Source organism: Leucopleurus acutus (genome assembly GCF_964270905.1).
Source record: "Leucopleurus acutus genome assembly, chromosome: 7".
Classification (NCBI taxonomy): domain Eukaryota; kingdom Metazoa; phylum Chordata; class Mammalia; order Artiodactyla; family Delphinidae; genus Leucopleurus; species Leucopleurus acutus.
The window spans coordinates 68,439,914-68,467,561 of NC_139150.1; the positions used below are offsets into that span (position 1 = coordinate 68,439,914).

The 27,648-nt window shown below is 41.5% G+C and overlaps 1 protein-coding gene across 3 annotated transcripts in view; it reads right to left on the minus strand.

Moving 5' to 3' along the window:
• Positions 1–5,796: 5,796 nt before the first annotated feature.
• The window catches only part of SLC24A2 (solute carrier family 24 member 2), a gene marked incomplete at both ends in the record, with an annotated part of 240,539 nt that continues 218,687 nt past the window's right edge, over positions 5,797–27,648 (minus strand). For all 3 annotated transcript variants that reach the window (XM_082843266.1, XM_082843265.1, XM_082843264.1), the window contains 3 exons: positions 5,797–6,046; positions 9,353–9,519; positions 16,976–17,065. In XM_082843266.1, the coding sequence (XP_082699392.1) occupies positions 5,797–6,046; positions 9,353–9,519; positions 16,976–17,065 (507 nt within the window). The remainder of the gene's footprint in view (positions 6,047–9,352; positions 9,520–16,975; positions 17,066–27,648) is intronic.

Genomic DNA, 27,648 nt, shown 5'->3' on the forward strand with positions numbered 1-27,648 from the left:
AAGGGATTGTCTTTTGGATCAGGGTGATAGGTTGAACAAGCGCTCTTAACAGAACTAAACCTTTGGTAAACTCAATGCCAGTTCCATGGCACTCTTTCACACTTAGGTCTTTATCAGTTTTTTAAAAAAATTCTTTATGGTTTTCCAGTCTGCCAACCAATCATTTGGTGGAAGGGCTTTGGCTTAGATAATTTGGTGTTCCATAGTGTCCCCACTATTTGTTTGCTAATTTGAACAGAGTTGTCTATCCAGTCATAATTAGAGGCTCCTTTTTCTCTCTAAAAAACTGGCTGACTTGTGGATTCCTGGGCCCTTTGTAGCTTACTCTCACTTTGTTTAAACAAAACTGCCACTAAAGACCATGATGGAAATCAGGTGGTGCTGGGCAAGGCGATGCCCTGTGCAGTGAGGAAGCTGGGCAAAGCAGCAGTGAGCACACTGGGGGGCATCTAGGTGGAAAGCACGTGTGACTTCCATAACAAACATGAGTGCACCCGTGTTTTCTACAGACACCTAAAGGCTCCTGGTGATTTCTGTGCTGCAGCCCATGCCTTTTTTTAAAAAAGATATTTATTTGGTTGTATCAGGTCTCGGTTGGGGCAGGCAGGGTCCTTAGTTGTGGCATGTAAACTTTTAGTTGCAGCGTGCATGTGGGATCTAGTTCCCTGGCTAGGGATCCGAACCCAGGCCCCCTGCATTGGGAGTACAGAGTCTTAACCACTGTACCACCAGGGAAGTCCTGCCTGTGCCTTTTCGAAGCTTCCAGTAAAGTGAAAAGAAAGAGCGTAATCTCACAATGAGTAGTGGAGTTCAGCTGGCTCTGAGTGTGCCCTTCTTGCTTTTCTTGTTTGCTAGATATTTCAATGAATAGGAAGCTGTGAGATTAAAAAACGAAACACAAAGCTAGAGAGGCAAGGAGCTAACCTTAAATAGCTAGTGGAGTGGAGGCCCTTACCTTTCTTCCCATTGTCTTCTTGAGAGGGGAACATATTTTTATCTGGGACTCTATATAGGCTTTTGTAATTGGGTAAAAAAGCCTGCAATTTGTAATTATTTAAAACTACATAGGGATATATATCAATGTGATATTTGCTTTCTTGGGAATCCTGGTAAAAGTAAGTTAATTTCCCCTTTCTTCCTTTTCCTTATTTTTTATTTTTTCATTAACTTTCTCTTCAGGACAAGCCCTCACCTACTAATTGAAGACAGTCTTGCTGAGGGAGGTACAGGAGTTGAGCATGTGTCTTTTAAAAATATTAAGCCAGGTGGTTATGTAAGATCTGGCTTAGCAAAATAAGCATTAGCTTCTATAACAAGCTTTCAGGAGACAGTTGATTTTTCCAGAAATCATCCTGAGAACAGTTTCCCTTTATTCTGGAACAGAGCTGTAACAATCCAATTAATTATTACTAGTCACTTAATTATTGGAGTAGCAATCTGTCCAGGTGCAAGGAAGCATGGCATGCTCATAATCTTGTGTGTGTGTGTGTGCGTGTGCGTGTGCGCGCGCGCGCGCGTGCCTGCCTGCGTGCGCGTTGTTGGTAGATGTAGGGAAGAAAGCATATTGAAGTTTTCTGACATGCTTGGATTCAGACCCACGTGTTATTCCAACCCAGCAATTTCGGCAGAGCAGTTAACATTAGTCCCATCTTTTCCAGCTGTCTGTCTGGCCAGCAGCTCTATCTGTTGTCACATCCCTGGTCAGCTTTCTGTTAAGGTGGTCTTGGGTGGAGGGCTTCCCTTGATAGCTCCTCCTTGTCACAGAGGAGTTTAAGAGCTATGAGCATTGGTGGGGAGTTTGCCAACTCTCTCCCTGCCCAGCAATGATGTACATTAATATCATCAAATGTCTCATCAGCAAAGCAGCTGTGTTTTGCTGAAAGGCCTCCAAACACCTGATTCACGTCTTCCCTAGAAAATAAATTATAATGGCCCCTGTCAGCTGACACCTGTGAGAAGCCTTACAAAGCATTTTCCCCAAATATGAAACAGTCCCTGCCTGTTTTTATAATCTTCTGGGCAAGGCTTTAGGAAGTTCTGCTGCGTCAGCCAAACTGATAAGCAACCCTCCCCCTTAGTCCGTGTACGTTACTGTGTTTTCCTGACCTGCCGCTGCCTGGCTCAGCTTAGGCCCGGGAAGCTGCATGCAAACCCTCTCATCTCCAGCTTCAGTTCTTGAGGGTCTAGGCAGGTTCAGAGGGCAGCTGAACTCGGCGTGGTTATTCCCAGAGGTAACTGAGAAGGGTCTATTTGGGTATTCTCAGCATGAACCAAGTCGTTCTCCCGTCCTGAGGCTGCCTAGGGTGACAGGGGAGGTGACAGCAAGTAAGACCTGCTTGGTTTGCTGCAGGTAAAGGGAACCCTTTGCGTACAGCTCATTTATTTATTTATTTATTTATTTATTTTTTGCGGTTCGCGGGCCTCTCACTGCCGTGGCCTCTCCCCTTGCGGAGCACAGGCTCCAGACGCGCAGGCTCAGCGGCCATGGCTCACGGGCCCAGCCGCTCCGCGGCATGTGGGATCGTCCCGGACCGGGGCACAAACCCGCGTCCCCTGCATCGGCAGGCGGACTCTCAACCACTGTGCCACCAGGGAAGCCCCAGCTCATTTATTTTAGATTGAACAGTAAGAGGTTGGCGCTTGAATTTTTGATATTTTTACCCTGTTCCAGAAAAACAAAGAGAGTATCTGTAGTCTAAATTTTTTTCCCCTGTACTTTTCTACTGTGCATTCTTTCCCTCTACATCACCATTAGGGATATGGCTGGCCATTTAAATATACAGGGAGGGTTCGTGTGTGTGTGTGTTTGTATGTACTTGTGCACAAAACAAACCTTATGACATCAGGAGGAAATGTTCCCTTTGGTTGTTGGTGTGCGTGTTTTTCCTTTCCTTTCACTAAGGCAAACTTTGGTGCTCCCTGCTTTTGAATCCTGGATGTAATTGGGTCAGAGGGTGATGATGTAAGTGGTATTGTGTATATATATATATATATATAGATTTGGTATGAAGATATATATTTATATATGTATTTACACAGGCACTAGAGATGAACTACTCAGAAAACCATGTTGTGGAAAGTTCTTTCTTATAATTATGTTAATGATTTGAATGCTTTTAAAGATCCGCTGTTGCATCCTATACACTTCTGTCCGGGTTTACCCAAGCCCAACACATAACCTCACAGACAACTTATAGGGGGCAAGCAGGGGCAGGGAGGTGCTTGCATACTGGCCAGTGAGCCAACACTGCACACCCTTGAGGGGGGAACTGGGCTGAGAAACAGCATCTTCTCAAATGCAACTTTTCATGACTGACAACACTCCCTAGGAAGGGAGCTCCCAGGCAAGTCAAATGCCCTGTGGCTGCCTGGCTGAGTCTTCACCGTGAGCTGGGAATGAATGGGAAAGAGTGAGGAGGCAGGGTGAGTGTGGGGGAGGGCTGGAATAAGAACAGGCTTGCACTGGACCTCCCTCCTCCTTTCTGGTTTTATATAGTCAATCTGCAATTGAGTCAGAGTCACCTACTCACACCTTCTTCCACACAACCAACCAGTCCATCATACACATTCCTGCAATAAACAGCTCTGCTCCCCTTCAAGTAATGCACAGGGAAAACCATCAGGGTTTTTAACTCAATGTTCACTTACTCCTTCTCTTTCACTCAGAGGAACTAACACGAATTCTTGCTTCAACACAAAATCCTGCCCTTGATGAAGGAGATGTGGGTCTCTCTCACGCAACTGAACACCCGACTTTGCAAAGTTGGAGAGACTGGGAAGCTGGCCTCCTGGGTGGCAGCCATCTTGGCTTCCTGCTTTCCCATTGGGCCTCCACTCAGAAGAGCAATGATGGGCACTGCCTGTGACTGCCATGCTCTGTGGAGTGGGCTGAGGTTTTGTGGAAGGAATGCTGAGCTTGATCTTTATTCAGTTGTGAGTTCTGCATCCTGTCTCCCTGTGTTAGGAGGGACGTGCTCTCCGCAAAATCATAGCAGCATCAGTGACACAACAGACTGGAGAGAAGCCATGGTGTGCGCCACTTAGATACAGGATGGCTACAGAATAATGCACCATCCTCTATTTACTTTTTCAACTGATTATAAGGAAGCATGATTTGGGGAAATGAAAAACTCTGCATGTTTTTCAGTAAGTTAGTCCACCTAATCTTTTTTTCTCTGTCGGTTTTATTTTCTTTTGACGTAGACCTGAGAAATCACACAAAATGTCAAATAGAACTGGGGAGCACTGAATGAATGAAATGACGACGTCCCTTGAATGCTCTGAAAATCAGATCCTTGAAGTGACTGGCTTGAAGCCAGTGTAAAGAAGCTGTTGAGTGTAGTCTGCAGTGTACTCTGTGAGCTACAAAGAGTCCCAGATGTGGTCCTGATGGCAGGAGAGACACCCATGGTCCATGGGCTTTAACCAGATCCTGGTCCTGGCACCACTAGACACAGGACTCAGAAACCTTCCTAGTTAACAAACGCCTTTCCAAACATCTTGAAGCTGCCTTAATCCAAGCGGTATTGATCAGAGTCATTCTAGTTCTATTGGTTGGAGGAACAATGATTTCTTCCTTCAGCCACTGAAGCCCTTTATGACCACACTGGAAGATGCATTAAAGAACCATGTCGTTGGGGGGCAAGTCCCGCTGAGCGCCTCTGCTGGATGGTATTTCTTAGTACATATCCAGGCTTTCTTGGCAGGCATTTTGATGCCCTTAGCATCAAAATACGTCTGAATGACAATCACAACTAAACTTGCCCCCCTTCTTTTGATGATAATGGGACATGCAATGCAACAGTATAGGTTCAGTTTATATAGTCTTGCTGTCCTAGAAGTGCACTAATTTGCTTTGCAATCATATTTTCTACTTGCATGCTGGGGCAATATATAACCCCCCTCCCCCAAACCCAGCCCTGGTCACCTCCCCCTTGCCCCAAACCAGTATCCACCCAGCCTGGGTTTTACCTCTGAATGTCCCAATAACCCTGTGGGTTTCAGAGAGTGTACCCCAGTTGGGATGGAGAGACGGTCTTCCCGGTTTGGCTTGTGGGAATATTTTGGAGGGCTCATTTCAGGGCCCCTACAGGCCCTCTCCACCCAGCCCTCCCTCGTGCAACCTATTTTCCTAAAATATCCACCGTACCAGGCAGAATCCCAGTATGTCCAAGGTAGGCTGAAGGTCACAGCAATGATTCTCTTAGCTCACCTCTTGCACTTAAAGAGGTAAAGCTCAGACTGAAGGTTGATGCCCCTCTTCAAATAGGTACTAGAAATATACTAGAGCTATCCCTGAAAAGATGCAGTTGCATTTATATATATATATATATATATATGATTATATATATATATATTTATAATTTTTCTTTCTTTGTATTTGTATACAGGTATGTACTACTCTATAGGTGTGGAAGGAGAGGTATAATACAGGAACAGGCAGGGGTGTGTGCATGTGCATCTATACATAATATATATTTTTTATATGTATATATATCACCTCTGTCATTCTTTGCATCATGACAATGACCAGGGAGGAATACCTGTGAGCAGTGCAGGGAGAGAAGCCCCAAATGCTGGGATCTCTTTGTCTCTTGCATGGAGCCACTGCAGGAGGCAAGGGTGGGAGCAGCCCAAGAAATGAGTGGGCCCAGCGCGAAGCCACCCCCTTATCAAAGCCACCAAGGAGGAACACTTGAAATGCCCAGGGCTGTGCGCCAGCGGAGGTCAAGGAGCCTACAACCCTGAGCGGGGAGGGACAGTCCATTTTGTTGGCTCAAGATATGGCTTTTCCTGCTAGATGGAGACAGGGCACATGAGGATTCTGTCTTCCAGGAGGACGCTGACCACGAGGAACCCAAAGTAGAGGCCAAACATGATGAAGCCCAGCACTTTGTTCATCCTCCATTTGCAGAGGGCGATGGAGAGGATGACGAAGAGCAGCATGATGAAGAGGAGGACGATGGCGCAGAAGAGGCCGTTGCTGCTGACGGCCACGGGCTGGAACCTGTGAATGGTGGTGTACAGGAGCCAGGGCAGTGGGAGCCTGTGGGGGAGAGAAGCAGGGTAGAAGGGGGCGCAGTCAGGCACGCTGAGGAAGGCACAGGACGGAGCGTTAGCTTCTCGGAATCTGTGATCGGAGACGAGTGTCCTGTTAGGTTCACTAGGACTCAGGCCTGGCTGATGCAGGGAATCATATTTACAAGGAAGTCAGGTGAACTTGAGAAACCCTGATCTATTTCCCAGTCAAATTAGGGAGGACAGAGAGAATGTATTCTACGGTTGAACAAGATCAAAGACATGGCTGCTGCAGGTGATTTCTGAATTTGATCTGAAATCATTTTTTTGGGTTTCCTTCCTAGTTGAGATTAAAGTGTTGCTCTTAGCCCTAAAGAGGTGAATTGGAGGATCTGTACAGGATGACAGGAGGAGATGATAAATGGAGAAAAGGTATGGAAATCTGTGGTGAAAATGACCAAATTATTTTTTTTAAATGGAGACAGAGAATAACAATCACACGCACACACACACACAGACACACACACACACATCCAATTCTGGTGAAGTTGTGGTTGACAGCACTACAAATAGATAAAAACCCTTTGGGGGAAATATGACATTTTTAATACTTTTGACCAATCAATTCTATTGTCAGGGATTAAGCACAAGGAATAATTCGAAATGCAGATGCAATTTTATTCAGAAAGGTGATCATTTCAGTGTTATTTTGAGTAGTGAAAAATTAGGGATAACTTAATCTCTAATAATAGGCACCTTGTTAAATAGCAAACTATAAGTCAATGTAATTTTACGTAGCTATTAAAAATCATAAACATAATGATACAGGTAAATGTTCATGGTATGATTCTATATTTAAAAAGAAGGATAAACATAAACAGCAATCTAACTTCAATAATAAATTTAAAAAGTGGTGTTGGTTTGTATTTATGTTTTATATATGCTGATATGTTGGTGTGTATTACGCCGTATATATATTTATGCTTTACATGTAGTTTTTAAATCCTTTACCTTGAGTACGTATGAATCCTATAAACAAGAAGCAAATGCTAGCAAGACTATTCAGAAACTGTTACACTCAATATATTGCTAATGACTTTGTAAATTGGTATAAACTCTTGGGAAAGACTTTTTAGAAAAATATACTACATCAATAACCATTGAAATGTTTATAATCTTCAATCCATCAATATTTCTTGAAGAAATTTATCCTAAAAAAATAATTAAAAGAGGAGATGTTTCTGCATAAAGGTGTTCATAAAACACCCATGATACCAGAAAATTGAAAAAAATACAAAGGTCCTACTAAAGGGTAAAGGCTAAACTGAAAGCAACGGGATGGAATATTTTGAAGCTGTAGAATGTCAATTATGAGAGCTATGAAGAAACTTAGAAAAATGGTTGATTTACTAATTTACTAATAGATGCCTACTCTTTGCTAGGCATAAATGGCTTTAAAATGGAAAAATAAAAGCCCTCCAACAGGGCAAAATTGATTCACTAAGAAAACTTTCTGAAATATTAGGAGAAAAACACACAAAAGTTAAATGTTTTGGGGTAGTAGGATTAGGGGTGATTTTCTTTAAACTTTCATTTAAGTTTCATTTAAGTTACAAGATATATAAAATTTAAGAACAATGAACAAAAAGCATCTTGCAATTCACTATTTTTCAAAAACACGACAAATTTGTCTCATAGAACAATTGTAATTTTTCCCAATGTGTAGGATTTTCTCTTTTTGTGCTACAGAATGTTTTCTTTCTGTTTATACAAGATATTGACCAAGAAAACTACTCTAAAAGTGTCGGCAGTGGAACTGAGAAACACTGTTTATACTAGGGATGTCTTTCCTTTAAAATACACCTTTTCAGGCATTCACTCACTCATTTACTCGTTCATTCATTCATCCATCCACCCATCCATTCATCCATTCATTCTACAAACATCTGCCAAACCACTGCCATGCATTAAGCATCGTATTAGGCTTTGGGGAGTTCTTGTTCTTGGGGAGTTCACAGTCTAGCAGGCAGACTGATAGACAGGAGCACGACAAGAGTGTGAGATACAGATATACAGAAAGTATACAGGAGCACGAGCCCCCAGGCAAGACTTAAGGGAATCAGAAAAACCAGGATTTGAGTTGACACTGGAAGGGTAAATTGGAGTTTTCCAGACAGACAAGCAGGGAGGGCTCCTGAGGGAGAGATGCCAGCAAAGGAAGAAAGAATGGTAGGAGAGGGCATCTCTGGAACTCAAAGGTGGTTCAGACAGTGGAAGCTCAGAGCAGCGTTTTATGCACAGGTAGTGCTGGAGTTGAGAGCACAGACTCTGTTCAAATCCCAGCTATCTCATTACTAGTTGTGTGAATTCTGTGCCCTTTGGTTTCCTTATCTGAAAAATGGGGATGAAAATACATACGTCATAGGATCGTCGTGTGGCTTAAATAGATAAAAATGTATGTACAGTGCATGTGGTAGATACTGAATGAAAAAATTATTATATAAGGTAGTGGAAAAGATAAAAGAGAACAATATTCAAGATGTTCAATGAGAAAGTAGATCCGTTTTAGTGGTCTTCCAAACTCAAATGCAAGAGCTCAGTTCTTCCGGGAACATAAGGATAATATCCCATGTCTTTCTCAAGGGGCTGTCCTTCAAGGTTATTTATCAGACTACTTTTACTTGGACCCATTAAATGAAATGATAGAGATGACAGCATCCCTCCCCAATCGGATCCGCTTGAGATTATTCATATTGAGAACTTCAGTTTGCTTAACTGTAAGAACAGATCTCATCTTCTGACTTTCAGAAAACCTAGACTATCTTCACCAGCACAGATAAAGAAATGATGATGCCAAACCTGCCAGCATTTTCCAAGGAAGGACATGGGATATTTTTTCTGGGCCTATGTTTGTTCCAGTCTGCTTTCCAATCCAAATCTCATCTGAGGCTGGTGGGGATTTTTATTAGAATTAGAACATGGAAAAAAATACAGTGAAACCACCAGAGCATCTCAGTCACCTATGAATGTTGAATATTCATGACATATAGCCAATGCCATTTTATAGGTGAAATTCTCTTGAAGTATTTCCTACAACACCCACTCCGTATGCAAGTTATGTGTTTCTGCCTGTCTACGGATAACTTATTCTTCATGAAGTTCTCTGAAAATGAAAATTGGAGTTGGTGAAATTGAATGGTACTACCAGTCTTTACTTTCTATTGGTATTGGTTGGTTTCGGGCTCTGAGATCCTGGTCATGTCTTCACAGCTTCTAAGAAGACAAAGACAGTGGTGGAGCTGATGTGCACCTTTATACAACTAGCTCTACTCACCCTACAGTGATGTCAAAAATGTTGCTTCCAACAGAGCTGGACACAGCCATGTCCCCGAGCCCCTTCCGGGCCACTATGACACTGGTGATCAGGTCAGGGATGGAGGTCCCAGCAGCCAAGATGGTCAGACCCATAATCTCTTCACTAATGCCAATTGTCTCTCCAACCTAAAAGCAACGACAGGGACAAACATATGAGTGTCTGAAGTCACAAAACCATCAAAACCACGAACATTTGAATGCAACTCTCTTTTAATGAGTTCTTACTCTGTGCTGTGCTGAGTATTGAGATGATAACAAGGAATAAGGCACCATCATTGATAGAAAGGATTTTATATTTTAATGATATTCAGACCCAAGGGATCAGGAATGTTCACATAAGGATTAAACAGATCATCTCCAAAAAGAGCTATAGAAGACTAGAGTGCAGCCTCTATATGGTTTTTATTAAGACCAGGCAGGGGAAGCAGAAGATCAGAGTTATAAATGCCAATTGGTCATTGGCTACAGGGGCCAGTGCCTGACAATGGCACCAAATCCTGTAGCAGATTTGCCCCTGGATTTATCATTGAAGATTAAGAATTGACACCCAGTGTTCCCATTTTTCCTTAACATTTCCTAGTGTCTATAACCCACTCTTAAACACTTTTAGACTCTACCATTTTCACAGCAAACTTGATTTTGGGTGTTTTTGGGCTTTGTAACACAGGAATGTAAATCAGCAAGGCAGCCATGGAGAAAGCAAGTTAGGGAATCAGAGGACCTTGGTCTAAGGTCTGGCTCTGGAATTTATTAAGTACTTGACCTATTGCTAACTGGACCAATTGGGCAATATCTTTGATCCTCACTTTCTTTTTTTTTTTCCTTCCAGTTTTATTGAGATATAATTGACATACAGCACTGCATAAATTTAAGGTATAGAACATAATGATTTGACTTACATACATCATGAAATGTTTATCATATGTTTAATGAACATCCATCATCTCAGATAGATATACAATTAAAGAAATAGAAAAAAATTCTTTTTCCTTGTGATGAGAACTCTTAGGATTGAGTCTCTTAACAACTTTCATATATAACACACAGCTGTGTTACTTATATTTTTATCCTCGTTTTCTGATCCATAAAGTGGGTACGATAATACTTACCTTATAAGGTGGTTGTGAGGACTAAATTATAATTTATGGAAAAACCCTTTGTAAATGGGTTTGACAATGATGTATGTCATCATTGAAAAGTGACAGGGGCACATTTATTCTTTTGGTCTTTGCCTTTTAAGACTGATGACTTCTCTTTTGGACAGTTAGTCTAGCCTTCAATGTATGCTCCTCCAGTCTCTTGAGAAATGTGTTTGTCTTCTTGTTGTCTTTCTTTTAAAAGCTTTATGTATTTTCTGGAGTTGGTGAGCTGCAGTTCTGAAAACCTTTATGACAATTCTTTCAGTTTGGTTTCCTACCTGATGACGTCCAGCATTTTTTTTGAGAAAATGTAAAGGGCCAAAGTAGCATGTAAGAATAAAGGTTTTGGGGGAATAGAATAAACTTATTTCTTTTTTAAAAAATTGAAATATAGTTGATTTACAATGCTGTGTTAGTTTCAGGTGTCCAGCAAAGTTAGTTTCAAGTGTACAGTTATATATATATATATATATATATATATATATATATATATTTCAGATTCTTTTCCCTTATAGGTTACTACAAAATATTGAATATAGTTCCCTGTGCTATACAGTAGGTCTTTGTTGGTTATCTATTTTATACATAGTAGCGTGTTTATGTTAATTCCAAACTCCTAATTTATCCCTCCCCCCATTTCCCCTTTGGTAACCATAAGTTTGTTTTCTATGTCTCTGGGTCTATTTCTAGAATAAACCTATTTCTAAATCTCTGTTTCGATTTATAGGAATCGCCCGGTTCCCACTAGCTTAAAAACATAGCTGGGAGCTATTTTTATTTTGATGGTCATGCCTGCTCTAGAGCCTGGTGAGCTGAACTAGTTTACCTGTCCTCGTGGTGCACAGATTCACTGCTCCCCGTTAGAAAGTGACATCTACGTGAGCAGGGTCATGGCCTTAATCACTATGGTCTCCCTAATAAGCAGAACATAGCCTGGTACATAGTAGGCTCTCAATACCTATTTGCTGAATAAACAAATCAATCTGCATACTTAGATGATTTTACTAGCATGATTTTTACTGACTCTCCTAGAAAAAGTTAAACAAGAGTTTTGTACAAAAGTGCCCTATTTGAGCAAAATATTCTCCCTGATGACACTTTTTGTTAGATTTGGAGTGAAACATTTTCTTTTTACAAATTTATTTATTTATTCATTTTTGGCTGCACTGGGTCTTTGGTGCTGCGCATGGGCTTTCTCTAGTTGTGGCGAGCGGGGGCTACTCTTCGTTGCGGTGTGCGGGCTTATCGTTGTGGTGGCTTCTCTTTGTTGCAGAGCACGGGCTCTAGGAGCGTGGGCTTCAGGAGTTGTAGCTTGCGGGCTCAGTAGTTGTGGCGCACGGGCTTAGTTGCTCCGCGGCATGTGGGACCTTCCTGGAACAGTGCTCGATCCCGTGTCCCCTGCATTGGCAGGAGGATTCTTAACCAGTGCGCCACCAGGGAAGTCCGTGGAGTGAAACATTTTCAAAGACTGTGAAGATGCTGACTAAATGATTGTCGCCCTCAATAAGTTCCAGACTATCTAATACGTTCTTAGTAATTTAAAATCTTAGAGGGAGTTTTAAAGCAGTGACTATTTAAAAAAAATTTGTATCTGGAGTTTGAATGCCACTACCGACAGAAAATTGCAGAAATTGAAGAGAGGTTGTTAATGGTAGTGTGGTTAAGAGTGCTAGCATGGGGTACAAAAAGCCCTGGGTGCAAATCCTAGCCTGCCACTCCTTGGGCACAGTGGCCAACTTCCCCGAGTCTCAGTTTTTCTCATGTGTAAAATGGGGATAATAATATCTACCCTCAGAGTTGTTGGGACGATTGAATGTGATGATGCATATAAAGCAAATAGCAACTGGTGTCAGGCATAAAGAAAATGTTCAATAAATATCAGCTGTGATAACTCAGACACTACTCCTGTCCCTCTCCAACATATCAGCGTGCAACCCTCAGGGTTCCGGCAGCAGGGACAGAAGCTGGTTTAGCAGGGTCAGTTTACAAAGTGGGAAGTCACATGAATCATGACGAATTTTCACTGTACATCAAAACCCTGATGACTCTGGGTGGCTCTAGAAACACTTTCACTGAAGGAGAACCCGTTTTCAGAAGCTCCTTGTGAGTCTATTTCACTGAAGTGGGCTTTTGGCGAGTCAGAGGCAAGGTGATGGGTGCATGGATGGGACAGCACTCTGATCAAATTGGGGAGCATCAGAGGAGTTTACAGCTAGAAAGGACCTCAGTAGTCTCTTGGGGGAAATTCCTTTGTTTTCTAATAGAAATAAATAACGAGGCCACTCAGAATCCATATCTAGTGCTGCTCCAATATTCCATGATCCAGTTCCTTGCTGTGGTTCAGTGAGGATCTGCAAAATGTCATATTGGCTAAATGAGACGTGAGGTTGTATCTGCCTCTTAGCATTAACCGAGAATTAACATCCAGTTAACTAGATGAGGGATAGATTTGAATCACAGGTTTTCTTCACCCATGAAATTTACTAAGATGAAGATTCAAGATGTAAAAACAAAAAACTCCCCAAACAGGAAAGTATGCACAAAGTGTTTTATGTGAAGGGCATTTATTTTTGGCCAAACAGTAGCCAAATAATTGTATTAACTAGCATTTATTATTGGTAAAACTGTGGATAACAAAATAGTTGAGCACCAAATGGTGCACTTGTTATCTTTATAGCTTACAGTTTAGAAGTACAAATGACAGAATTAGAGCTACAGACTTAGAACAGAATCTGCTATTTTGATCAGCTGTCTGGATATTTTGAAAGGGAAAAGCATTTCTTTGGAGAAAAGAAAGAGGAATTTCTCATTCATTATTTGCTAGTAAGGCTTCTCTTTATGCACTTTATATTTCTGGGCTTTTTTTAGTAATTATTATTGTTCCAGGCATTGTGTTTGTATTTATCTACAAGGGAATGAAAAGGAAACAGGATTGTGGAATGAAGATAATCATTAAAGAGTAGAGAAAGAGATGGAAGCCTGTAGGATGATGTTTCCTAGGATGACTAAAGAGAAATATCTAGAAAACAATATATTCCAATAAGTGAAAAAAATAACTATTTTTCCTTTATCAGTACTTGGAAGAATAAAAATGATTATTAGGAAAGGCCATTATATATCTATAAATGGCAAACAAACACTCCTTTTAGCCTGGAAATCTGGAAGCTGAGAAGCAGCTTACTTTCTGCAATGATTTCTGCTGGGTATCGGTAGCAAACATCTTTCAACAAATGTAGAAAATAATGACTTTGGGGCAAACAGAACTTCTTCAGGGGGCCGAGGATTTTTGGAAATATTAAGGAAGAGTAATCTGAGGTCAAATGTCAGTAAAATAACTGTGATAGGAATAATATAAATATCTTGTAGGAATAATGCTTGGTTTATCAGCCAACATTTCCAGTGGATTTTGTTAGTGATGCCATATCTTCTTTCTGAAAAAATTAAGGTGTAATTTCCATACAGTAAAATTCACCCTTTAAAAAGAGCATACTGTTCTGTGAGCTTTGACAAATATATGCAGTCCTGTTTCTCCACATCCTCATCAACATGGTATTGTCTGTCTTTTTGGTTGTACTCATCCTAATGGTTGTGAAGTGGTATCTTATGTTTATTTTTATTGATTGATTGATTGATTGCGGTACGCGGGCCTCTCACTGTTGTGGCCTCTCCCGCTGTGGAGCACAGGCTCCGGACGCGCAGGCTCAGCGGCCATGGCTCACGGGCCCAGCCGCTCCGTGGCACGTGGGATCCTCCCGGACCCGGGCACGAACCCGTGTCCCCTGCATCGGCAGGCGGACTCTCAACCACTGCGCCACCAGGGAAGCCCCTTATGTTTATTTTTGAACAACTTTATTGAGATATAATTCACATACCCTAAAAGTCACCCATTTAAAGTATATGATTCAGGGCTTCCCTGGTGGCGCAGTGGTTGAGAGTCCGCCTGCCGATGCAGGGGACACGGGTTCGTGCCCGGGTCCGGGAGGATCCCACGTGCCACGGAGCGGCTGGGCCCGTGAGCCATGGCCGCTGAGCCTGCGCGTCCGGAGCCTGTGCTCCACAGCGGGAGAGGCCACAACAGTGAGAGGCCCGCGTACCGCAATCAATCAATCAATCAATAAATAAAGTATATGATTCAGCGGTTTTTTAGTATATTTATAGAGTTGTGCAACTATCACCAGAATTTAAGTTCAATTTTTCGTCATTCCAAGAAGAAACTCTATACCCGTTAGCAGTCACTTCCCATTGCCCTCCAACCCCCCCCCAACCCTAGGCAACTGTTACCTACTTTCTGCTTCTACAGATCTGCCTGTTATTCACATTTCATATAAATGGAATCATACAGCATGTGATCTCTTGTGACCGGCTGTTTTCACTTAGCATAATATTTTAGAGGTTCATTTACACTGTAGCATGTATCAGTATTTCATTCATTTTTATTGTAGAATAATATTCCATTGTGTGGATATACCACATTTTATTTACCCATACAAGTTGATGGACACCTGGATTGTTTCTACTTTTTGGCCATTATGAATGATGCTGCTGTGAACATTTGTGTATAAATTGTGCAGATGTTTTCATTTCTCTTGGGTATATAGACAGTGGAATGACTGGATCATATGGTAACTCTATGCTTAACATTTTGTGGAACTGCCAAGCTGTCTACAAAGTGGCTGCAGTGTTTTACATTCTTACCAGAAACATATCAGGGTTCCAATTTCTATACATCCTCTCTAACCTTGTTATTTTCTGTCTTTTTGATAAAGTCCATCCAAGTGAGTGTGAAGTGGTATCTCACTGTGGTTTTAATTTGCATTCTCTAATGAATAACGATGTTGAATATCTTTTCTTGTGCTTATTAGCCATTTGCATACCTTTCTTGGTGAAATATCTACCCAAATCTTTTGTCCATCTTAAACATTAAGATGCCTGTAGACGCTTGCCTTCTCTATTATTGAGCTTCAAGAGCTTTTTATATATCCTGGATGCAAGTGCTTTATCAGAGAGAGATGATTTGCAAATATTTTCTCTCAGTCTGTGGTTTGTCTTTCCAATTTTTTGGGTTTTTTTTTGGCTGTGCCACGTGGCTTATGGGATCTCAGTTCCCCAACCAGGGACTGAACCTGGGCCCTCGGCAGTGAGAGCGCAGAGTTCTAACCACTGGACAGGCAGGGAATTGCCTGTCTTTCCATTTTTTAAATGAGGTTTTCTGAAGAGCAGAAGTTTTACTTTTGATGACATTTAGTTAATCATTTTTTTTTTTAATGGATCATGGTTTCGTGTTATATCATAGAACTCTTTGCCTATCCCATGGTTATGGGGATTTTCTGTTTTCTTCTAGATGTTTTTAGCTCTTACGTTTAGAACTATCGTGCATTTTGAGTTAAGTTTTTTTTGTTTTTTGTTTTTTTTGAGTTAAGTTTTGAGTATCGCAGGTGGTAAATGTCTAAGTTCATTTATTTTGGCATAGAGAAATCCAATTATTCCAGCAACATTTGTTGAGAAGTCTATCCACATATGTCCTTGGTGTATATTTCCTTATTTCAAATTGCTATATTTTATTTCTGTTAAGTATAATAATTTTAAGGGTATATTAGACAAAGAATACAAGTGGGCAGTTGGAATTTATGTAGTTTATAATAGAGATTAAAAGCATGAGTTTTGGAGCTGCAGAGTGCTGGGTTAGAATCTCAGTCCTGCTTTTTACTACCTAAATGATCCTGGGCATGTTTTTTTTTAATTAGCTCTAAGCTTAACTCTTTATCTGTAAACTGTGGATAATAATAGTACCTCCCTCATAGAAATTATACCCATGTACAAGGACAAAGGGATGTGAATTACCTGACATGTAGTATACATTCAGTCAATAATGGTAACCATTACTATCTTTGAGAATGTAAGAACTTTGCATCACATTCCTCCATTCATGTGTTGCAACAAACACTTCCTGAGAGTTTATTCTGGTGATGGGCATTATGACTGGTATTGAATTAAAAGTAGTAAAAGGGAAATACATCATCATTTTTGTAAATGGAGGCTCAAGGAAGAGACCATTTTGTCTCCAGTTCTTTCCCTAAGAGCCAGTTGGATGAGAACATGAGGTGAGTGGCTGCCCAAGAGAAAGTAAGTGCTGCTGAGCCAGGAAAAACTCTGACATTCCTCCAGGCCTGGGTTGGCCTGGCTTCAGGCTGTAGAGGGCAAGAAGCAGTGAGACTTGCCTTTCCTCCACATGGCTGTCTGGGGCTATGCCGATTTGAGTCCACACTATAGGGAAGGGCCAGGAGACGAGGGAAAGTTAAGTGGAATAAATTCCTTTAGTCCTGGAATATGTAATTTGTTAGATGCAATACTGTTGTGACAGTTTCAGAAAGCAAACACACTGGTTAGCCACTTAGCAACCAAGAGAAAATCCAGGCAGATGTGTGTCACTCTCAAGGCATTACCTGATGTGCCCACCAGACCATCAAGTAAGAGAATACTGCGATCCAGGTGATGGAGCCGAAGAACGTGATGGGAAAAAACTTCCTTGATGACTGAAAGAGAACCAGAAAGAGGAGAGAATGTGAGTGCTAACTGAGGTGATCTGATAGCTCAAAGCCAAGACCACCAATTCAGCTACTTCTCCCTCACTGCCCGCAGTCCTGGTAGAATTAGCAATCAAAATAAATGACCAAGCATTGGTCAAGCTGGGACGTTAAGATTCTCTCTTGAGGATGTGAAATTGGTGGAAGCCAAACCATCCCAAAGCTAGTTTCTGAGATGTAAGTCTTTTGAAGAGAATGTCTGTTCCTGTTGCTGGTTTCTCAGAGGCTCTCTGCTCCTGCCCTTTCCAAGGCTTGGTTTCTCAGTCTTGCCTTCAATCCCTCAATTCCCCACATTCTCTCTCCCTCTCCTGCTCCCTTTTCTACCTTCTCTTCAATTTCATGAGAATCAGTTTCTATTGCTTCAACCCATGTATCCTAATAATCCATATGCCAGAAAGCCTACGGGATTAATTACATTTAACAAGAAGGATCAATAGTTTCCAAAATACATTGGCTCATTTTACGGTCCCATGAATTATGAGGAAAAGCCACACAGAAGGAGCCATCACCACAATTAATACAGATTCCTGAGGATGGCCAGTCTCCAGGACGTTGGAGCCACACAAGTATCAACAGCAGATGCTCGCTTGTGCTGCTCTCCACGGGGGTGGCACAGTAGACGTTCTTGGGAATGCTTTCTCTCCTGTTCTCCACCCCTAACTATGTTCTATCCAGTTATGCTTCTAGCCCTGGGCTTTGTGCAATCTTAGGCTTATAGTATGAGCACTTTTAAAGTTTCTTTCAAACATCAGCCAAAATCAGACACTCAAAATGCAGTGTTTCTTATCCATCCCACTATAGGGAAACCCACGCTTGCACCGGATGGTAGTGGTGTCCTGTTGATGCCCTTTTTGCAAAACTGGGATCCTTTAAAACATGCTCAGATAACAGGATGCTCTCAGAGAGTCTCTCATTTATTATTGCCAAACACTTTTTCTTTCAAAGCTTTCCACTTTGAGAAACAATCTCATTTTTTGCTTTGATAACGCCATCCAATTTTGTCCAGAGAAATGAATCCTGGAGTTGACCTGGATGAAAGCTATCTCACTTGTCTGAAGAGCTGACCTTGGGCAGTCACATAGAACACTTCTGCCATGGCTTTTGAGAGCTTCATTAAAAGGAAAAGGTAAACATGTATATGGTAATCTTTTGAATATCTTTAACGATGAACACAGTCTATTGCCCCAAACAGGCTTATGTTCTATTAATTTCAAGTTTTTAATATATGTTTTCATTATCATTCACATGGTTCTATTAAATTTCACAATAACCATTTCTTTCTTTCAGTGGTTGTGGTTTTTCTTGGGCCTTTTGTTAGCTGGGATGTCTGGAAGACCAGTGGGCTTGATTAAATTGGGGAAAGCATTAACCACGGTGAGTAGCCACAACCTTATTCTTAAATGCTTCCCCCTACTCCTTCCCTTTCTTAGAAGGAAAATATTTCAGCCAAAGACTCAGACTCCTTCTGGGGACCTAAGCACTATTTAATGGGTTATGGGAAAAAAGTCATCAATTTTTCAAAGTGGAGCTTGAGACATTCACTTCGAAAGCAAATTCCTTTAAAGCAAGGGGTTCAGCTGGATTCTGGAGACCAGATTCCCTGAGCCCTGGAATTGCCAGTGCCAAGAAATCAATTTTTCCCAGGCAAGGCATTCAGCTGATTAGAGTCCCTATTCTTTTCCTCTGGCCACAAGTCACTGTTTCAGGATCCTAGGTGTGATGAGGGCTTCATCTCCCACGCCATGCTCTATCACAGGGAAGAGAAGGGCCCCCTCTTGTGATGTGGGAGCACCCATGTGGTTTGAGCAGTAGCCAATCCTTAGCTTGATTTTGAGCATCCTGGGAGGGAACAGAGTACCATCTCCACACTTTATGACATGGCACGTGGACTGGATATCCTGGGAGAGTCCTCATTTCATAGGTGTGGCCCCTTTCCCGGTTAGCTCACTTACTAAGTATGTAACTCTTATTTTATTATTGTTTAATTTTTTTGTACCTTTGCATGTCTGTTCATTGATACAGCATCACAAGTCAGAATCAAATTATTTGAACATATTTCTCATCTAAAAAATATCATCCCTGAACCATAGACCATTCCCAGTCAAAAGGCAGAAAGTAAGGAATCGGACTAAGGATTTAAAGGTGCTAAGTTTACACCAACATATTATTGAAAACCTCTGTGTTTCAAAATTTGATGCTTATGAGTCTTAATCAAGAAGCCAATTAGTCATTAGTGGACATCTAAATGTACCTAGTATTGGATTAGGAACTCATTGAAAAAAAAAAGGTTTAAAAATATTTTTTCTTTGTAAAATTTCAGGTCTTCATCATTAACTAGGGGTAGGTAAAGGCTGGGCACTTCCGCTGTACCCAGATCTTGAACTGGATATGAAATTCAAATCTAGGTCTCTCTGACTATATAAGCACGCATTCCTAGATGTTAGGAATCTAGGTTATACTCATTCCTAAAGAAAGACAGGGCCAATAATGCTCAAAATATACCCGACTTTGGACACATAATGATCATCATCATCATAATACTAGCCTATGCTCTGAATGTCAGCAAATAAAGAGCCTCAGGGAAATACAGACTAGCATTCCAGCTGTACAACCATCTGCCTCACCCAGCCTCCCATATTGTTCCTGCTGTGGAAGCATCAACCTTTCATGCATCAACAGTTTGGTTAAGTGTTTCCCCGACTGTCAAAGTACCTTACCATTTCCAATCTCACAGCCCAGGTAATTCCTTCTTTCGTTTTCTTCTGGACTATTTCCCTTCTTTGGACTCTGTGGTCTCATTCCAGTTATCACTGCCCAGTAGCACGTGTACTCTTATTTAGTTACCAGTCTCATTGGAAGGAAGAAAAGAGCTCCTGAAGCCAAGGTCTGATGTGTCAATTTATGGTTAGTAATGGCGGTTCATCCTGACATCTGCTGGGATGGACCTCATACCAATTAGCAAAAAGCAAATTGTATCCATGTGTTGGCTGGCACATGTGTCCATTTTGTTCCAATGTAATGGTTTACTTGTATAATTGACAGCTAATATTCTCATTAGAAGTTTTTAGTACATCAGAGTGATATTTTCTTGGCTTAAAAAACATTACTGGACATTAGCTGGTCGCACAAATTGGCCATCCTAACTTATTTAAATTCGACAAATACTCACTAAGCATCTCCTCTGTGCAAGGTTCTGGGGCATACATATTTAACAGAGTTCTCCAAAGCAATCCTGTTAAAGATTAAAAGTAGGTTCTCTGGACTACTATGACCAGTACTGAAATCCTTGCTCATCAATTACCAGCTCTGTGCCCTGAGACAAATTATTTAATCGCTCTAAATCTCAGTTCCTTTCTCTGTAAAATGGGAGGAATAACAATGTCTAGTAGTTCTGAGGATTTCCACACACATGAAGTGTCTGGCAAACTGCCTGGCACAGAACAAGTGCTTGGATAGTAATGGCAGATGTTATTAGACAATATTAAGCTCATTTTGATTTTTAAGAGTTAAGAAAACAAACTCAGGGAGGTGAAAGTGACTGCAGAGATATGGCCTAGCGTCTTGGCTTTGCTTCTTATTAGCTGGTTTTGCTTGGACAAGTCACTCAACTTCTCAGGGCCTCAATCACTCCATCCTTGCTAGAACCGTGCTTGGTACATAGTAGACACAATAAATACTTGGTGAATGAACCAATGCATGACAGAAATTGCAAAAACCTAGCTGGGTTCTGAAGCACCTTCCTAGCTCTGATGGGTCATATTTTGATATCTCATGAGATGCATTCTTGTTTTGTAAGAACATCCATCCTAGGCCATGAGAAAATAAAACTTTTGGGGTCTTTGCTTCCTTTATTATTTTCAATTTTCATCAAAGACATATTCCTCATTAAGGTTTGCATTTCAGTTCTTGTACTTCTAAAAGCCATTAATTTAAGAAAACTATAAAAGTGAAGCCCACCATTAATTATCTGAGCTGGAAGTATGCATAATTCAACAAGCACTGTCTATAATTTGCATATAAATGAAGTGTAAATAAAAGCAAGTGGGAGTACTATTTACTCTGAAACTAGATGTATACCTTAAAAAAAAATCGGGGACGGGAAGATGGCGGAAGAGTAAGATGTGGAGATCACCTTCCTCCCCACAGATACACCAGAAATACATCTACACGCGGAGCAACTCCTACAGAACACCTACTGAATGCTGGCAGAAGACCTCAGACCTCCCAAAAGGCAAGAAACCCCCCACGAACCTGGGTAGGGCAAAAGAAGAAAACAAAAAACAGAGACAAAAGAATAGGGACGGGACCTGCACCAGTGGGAAGGAGCTGTGAAGGAGGAAAGGTTTCCACACACTAGGAAGCCCCTTTGCGGGCAGAGACTGCGGGAGGCGGAGCGGGGGAGCTTTAGAGCCATGGAGGAGAGCACAGCAACAGGGGTGCGGAGGGCAAAGCAGGGAGATTCCCACACAGAGGATCGGTGCCGACCAGCACTCACCAGCCCGAGAGGCTTGTCTGCTCACCTGCCGGGGCGGGCGGGGCTGTGAGCTGAGGCTCGGGCTTTGGTCGGAGCGCAGGGAGAGGACTGGGGTTGGCTGCGTGAACACAGCCTGCAGGAGGGAGTCTGGGAAAAGGTCTGGAGCTGCTGAAGAGGCAAGAGACTTTTTCTTCCCTGTTTCCTGGTGCGCGAGGAGAGGGGTTTAAAAGCGCTGCTTAAAGGAGCTCCAGAGACGGGCGCGAGCCGCGGCTGAAAGCATGGACCCCAGAGGCAGGCATGAGACGCTAAGGCTGCTGCTGCCGCCACCAAGAAGCCTGTGTGCGAGCACAGGTCACTATCCACACCCTCCGTCTGGGGAGCCTGTGCAGCCCGCCACTGCCAGGTTCCCGGGATCCAGGGACAACTTCCCCAGGAGAACGCACGGCGGGCCTCAGGCTGTTGCAATGTCACGCCGGCCTCTGCCGCCGCAGGCTCGCCCCGCACTCGGCGCCCCTCCCTCCCCCCACCGCCCCCCCTTCCCCCCCCCCCCCCCCCCGCCTGAGTGAGCCAGAGCCCCCGCATCAGCGGCTCCTTTAACCCTGTCCTGTCTGAGCAAAAAACAGACGCCCTCCGGCGACCTACACGCAGAGGCGGGGCCAAATCCAAAGCTGAGCCGCGGGAGCTGTGTGAACAAAGAAGAGAAAGGGAAATTTCTCCCAGCAGCCTCAGGAGCAGCGGATTAAAGCTCCACAATCAACTTGATGTACCCTGCATCTGTGGAATACCTGAATAGACAAGGAGTCATCCCAAATTGAAGAGGTGGACTTTGAGAGCAAGATTTATTATTTTTTCCCCTTTTCCCCTTTTTGTGAGTGTGTATGTGTATGCTTCTGTGTGAGATGTTGTCTGTATAGCTTTGCTTCCACCATTTGTCCTAGGGTTCTATCCGTCCGTTTTTTTCCTTAATAATTTTAATTTTAATAACTTTACCTTCCTTCCTTCTTTCCCTCCTTTAGACAACGAATCATCCCAAATTGAGGAGGTGGACTTTGAGAGCAAGATTTATAATTTTTTTCCCCTTTTCCTCTTTTTGTGAGTGTGTATGTGTATGCTTCTGTGTGAGATTTTGTCTGTATAGCTTTGCTTCCACCATTTTCCCTAAGGTTCTATCTGTCCCTTTTTTTCTAAATATTTTTTAATTTAATAACTTTATTATATTTTACTTTATTTTATTTTACTGTATCTTCTTTCTTTCTTTCCTTTTTCCTTCCTTCCCTCCTTCTTTCCTTCCTCCCTCCCTCCTTTCTTTCTTTCCTTCTTTCCTTCTTCCTTCCTTCCCTCCTTTCTTTCTTTCCTTCTTTCTTTCTTTCTTCCTACTTCTACTAATTCTTTCTCTCTACGTTTTCTCCCTTTTATTCTGAGCTGTGTGGATGAAAGGCTCTTGGTGCTACAGCCAGGAGTCAGTGCTGTGTCTCTGAGGTGGGAGAGCCAACTTCAGGACACTGGTCCACAAGAGACCTCCCAGCTCCACTTAATATCAAACAGCAAAAATCTCCCAGAGATCTCCATCTCAACACCAGCACCCAGCTTCACTCAACCACCAGCAAGCTACAGTGCTGGACATCCTATGCCAAACAACTAGCAAGACAGGAACACAACCCCACCCATTAGCAGAGAGGCTGCCTAAAATCATAATAAGGCCACAGACACCCCAAAACACACCACCAAACGTGGACCTGCCCACCAGACAGACAAGATCCAGCCTCATCCACCAGAACACAGGCACTAGTCCCCTCCACCAGGAAGCCTACACAACCCACTGAATCAACCTCAGCCACGGGGGACAGATCCCAAAAACAATGGGAACTACGAACCTGCAGCCTGTGAAAAGGAGACCCCAAACACAGTACTTTCACCAATGGACAGATCATCCAAAATGAAAATAAATAAGGAAACACAAGCTTTAAATGATACATTAAACAAGATGGACTTAACTGATATTTACAGGCCACTCCATCCAAAAACAACAGAATACACATATTTCTCAAGTGCTTATGGAACATTCTCCAGGATAGATCATATCTTGGGTCACAAATCAAGCCTTGGTAAATTTAAGAAAATTGAAATTGTATCAAGTATCTTTTCCAACCACAACGCCATGAGACTAGATATCAATTACAGGAGAAGATCTGTAAAAAATACAAACACATGGAGGCTAAACAATACACTACTTAATAACGAAGTGATCACTGAAGAAATCAAAGAGGAAATCAAAAAATACCTAGAAACAAATGACAATGGAGACACGATGACCCAAAACCTATGGGATGCAGCAAAAGCAGTTCTAAGAGGGAAGTTTATAGCAATACAAGCCCACCTTAAGAAACAGGAAACGTCTCGAATAAACAACCTAACCTTGCACCTAAAGCAATTAGAGAAAGAAGAAGAAAAAACCCCAAAGTTAGCAGAAGGAAAGAAATCATAAAAATCAGATCAGAAATAAATGAAAAAGACATGAAGGAAACAATAGCAAAGATCAATAAAACTACAAGCTGGTTCTTTGAGAAGATAAACAAAATAGATAAACCATTAGCCAGACTCATCAAGAAAAAAAGGGAGAAGACTCAAATCAATAGAATTAGAAATGAAAAAGGAGAAGTAACAACTGACACTGCAGAAATAAAAAAGCTCATGAGAGATTACTACAAGCAACTTTATGCCAATAAAATGAACAACCTGGAAGAAATGGACAAATTCTTAGAAATGCACAACCTGCCAAGACTTAATCAGGAAGAAATAGAAAATATGAACAGACCAATCACAGGCACTGAAATTGAAACTGTGATTAAAAATCTTCCAACAAACAAAAGCCCAGGACCAGATGGCTTCACAAGGCAAATTCTATCAAACATTTAGAGAAGAGCTAACACCTATCCTTCTCAAAGTCTTCCAAAATATAGCAGAGGGAGGAACACTCCCAAATTCATTCTATGAGGCCACCATCACCTTGATACCAAAACCAGACAAGGATGTCACAGAGAACGAAAACTACAGGCCAATATCACTGATGAACATAGATGCAAAAATCCTCAACAAAATACTAGCAAACAGAATCCAACAGCACATTAAAAGGATCATACACCATGATCAAGTGGGGTTTATTCCAGGAATGCAAGGATTCTTCAATATATACAAATCTATCAATGGGATAAACCATATTAACAAATTGAAGGAGAAAAACCATATGATCATCTCAATAGATGCAGAGAAAGCTTTTGACGAAATTCAACACCCATGTATGATAAAAACCCTGCAGAGAGTAGGCATAGAGGGAACTTTCCTCAACATAATAAAGGCCATATATGACAAACCCACAGCCAACACTGTCCTCAATGGTGAAAAACTGAAACCATTTCCACTAAGATCAGGAAGAAGACAAGGTTGCCCACTCTCACCACTCTTATTCAATATAGTTTTGGAAGTTTTAGCCACAGCAATCAGAGAAGAAAAGGAAATAAAAGGAATCCAAATTGGAAAAGAAGAAGTAAAGCTGTCACTGTTTGCAGATGACATGATACTATACATAGAGAATCCTAAAGATGCTACCAGAAAACTACTAGAGCTAACCAATGAATTTGGTAAAGTTGCAGGATACAAAATTAATGCACAGAAATCTCTTGCATTCCTATACACTAATGATGAAAAATCTGAAAGTGAAACCAAAGAAAACACTCCCATTTACCATTGCAACAAAAAGAATAAAATATCTAGGAATAAACCTACCTAAGGAGACAAAAGACCTGTATGCAGAAAATTATAAGACACTGATGAAAGAAATTAAAGATGATACAAATAGATGGAGAGATATACCATGTTCTTGGATTAGAAGAATCAACATTGTGAAAATGACTCTACTACCCAAAGCAATCTACAGATTCAGTGCAATCCCTATCAAACTACCACTGGCATTTTTCACAGAACTAGAGCAAAAAAATTCACAATTTTTATGGAAACACAAAAGACCCCGAATATCCAAAGCAATCTTGAGAACGTAAAACGGAGCTGGAGGAATCAGACTCCCTGACTTCAGACTATACTACAAAGCTACAGTAATCAAGATAGTATGGTACTGGCACAAAAACAGAAATATAGATCAATGGAACAGGATAGAAAGCCCAGAGATAAACCCACACACATATGGTCACCTTATCTTTGATAAAGGAGGCAGGAATGTACAGTGGAGAAAGGAGAGCCTCTTCAATAAGTGGTGCTGAGAAAACTGGACAGGTACATGTAAAAGGATGAGATTAGATCACTCCCTAACACCATACACAAAAATAAGCTCAAAATGGATTAAAGACCAAAATGTAAGGCCAGAAACTATCAAACTCTTAGAGGAAAACATAGGCAGAACACTCTATGACATAAATCACAGCAAGATCCTTTCTGACCCACCTCCTAGAGAAATGGAAATAAAAACAAAAATAAACAAATGGGACCTAATGAAACTTCAAAGCTTTTGCACAGCAAAGGAAACTATAAACAAGACCAAAAGACAACCCTCAGAATGGGAGAAAATAGTTGCAAATGAAGCAACTGACAAAGGATTAATTTCCAAAATTTACAAGCAGCTCAATATCAAAAAAACAAACCCAATCAAAAAATGGGCAGAAGATCTAAATAGACATTTCCCCAAAGAAGATATACAGACTGCCAACAAGCACATGAAAGAATGCTCAACATCATTAATCATTAGAGAAATGCAAATCAAAACTACAATGAGATATCATCTCACACCAGTCAAAATGGCCATCATCAAAAAGTCTAGAAACAATAAATGCTGGAGAGGGTGTAGAGAAAAGGGAACACTCTTGCACTGCTGGTGGGAATGTGAATTGGTTCAGCCACTATGGAGAACAGTATGGAGGTTCCTTAAAAAACTACAAACTACCATATGACCCAGCAATCCCACTACTGGGCATATCCCCTGAGAAAACCATAATTCAAAAAGAGTCATGTACCAAAATGTTCATTGCAGCTCTATTTACAATAGCCCGGAGATGGAAACAACCTAGGTGCCCATCATTGGATGAATGGATAAAGAAGGTGTGGCACATATATACAATGGAATATTACTTAGCCATAAAATGAAATGAAATTTAGCTATTTGTAATGAGGTGGATAGACCTAGAGTCTGTCATACAGAGTGAAGTACGTCAGAAAGAGAAAGACAAATACCGTATGCTAACACATATATATGGAATTTAAGAAAAAGAAAATGTCATGAAGAACCTAGGGGTAAGAGAGGAATAAAGACACAGACCTACTGGAGAATGGACTTGAGGATATAGGGAGGGGGAAGGGTGAGCTGTGACAAAGCGAGAGAGAGGTATGGACATATATACACTAACAAACGTAAGGTAGATAGCTAGTGGGAAGCAGCCACATAGCACAGGGATATCAGCTCGGTGCTTTGTGACCGCCTGGAGGGGTGGGATAGGGAGGGTGGGAGGGAGGGAGATGCAAGAGGGAAGAGATATGGGAACATATGTATATGTATAACTGATTCACTTTGTTATAAAGCAGAAACTAACACACCATTGTAAAGCAATTATACCCCAATAAAGATGTTAAAAAAAAATCGTGTTTTCATTGTAATTATTGTCAAGGTTTGGGATGCTCATCTCCATGTGTAATTCAAAAACTACTCAGGAGGCAGAGCTGCCAGGCTCTGAGGAGTAGCAAGTGTCTATTAATTGATAGTTTTCTCTTCTGTCTCTCCTCTCCCTAGGTAATTTTTCAAGAGGCCCTTGTGGCAGGACATGAGGACCATGGCAGAGTGCAAAAATGACCGCATCACTTTGCAATTCCTCCCATGAAGAGATGAGGTCTATTTCCCAAGCCTCTGAATCTGGGCTGGCCTTATGCCTTGCATTGACTAATAGAATGTGGTGGAAATGACAGTGTGCAGATTCTGAACTAGATCTTTGTGGCTTTGCGGCTTTCACTTTCACTACTCTTTCATTTTCACTACCTTCACTACTCCATCATGTGAATA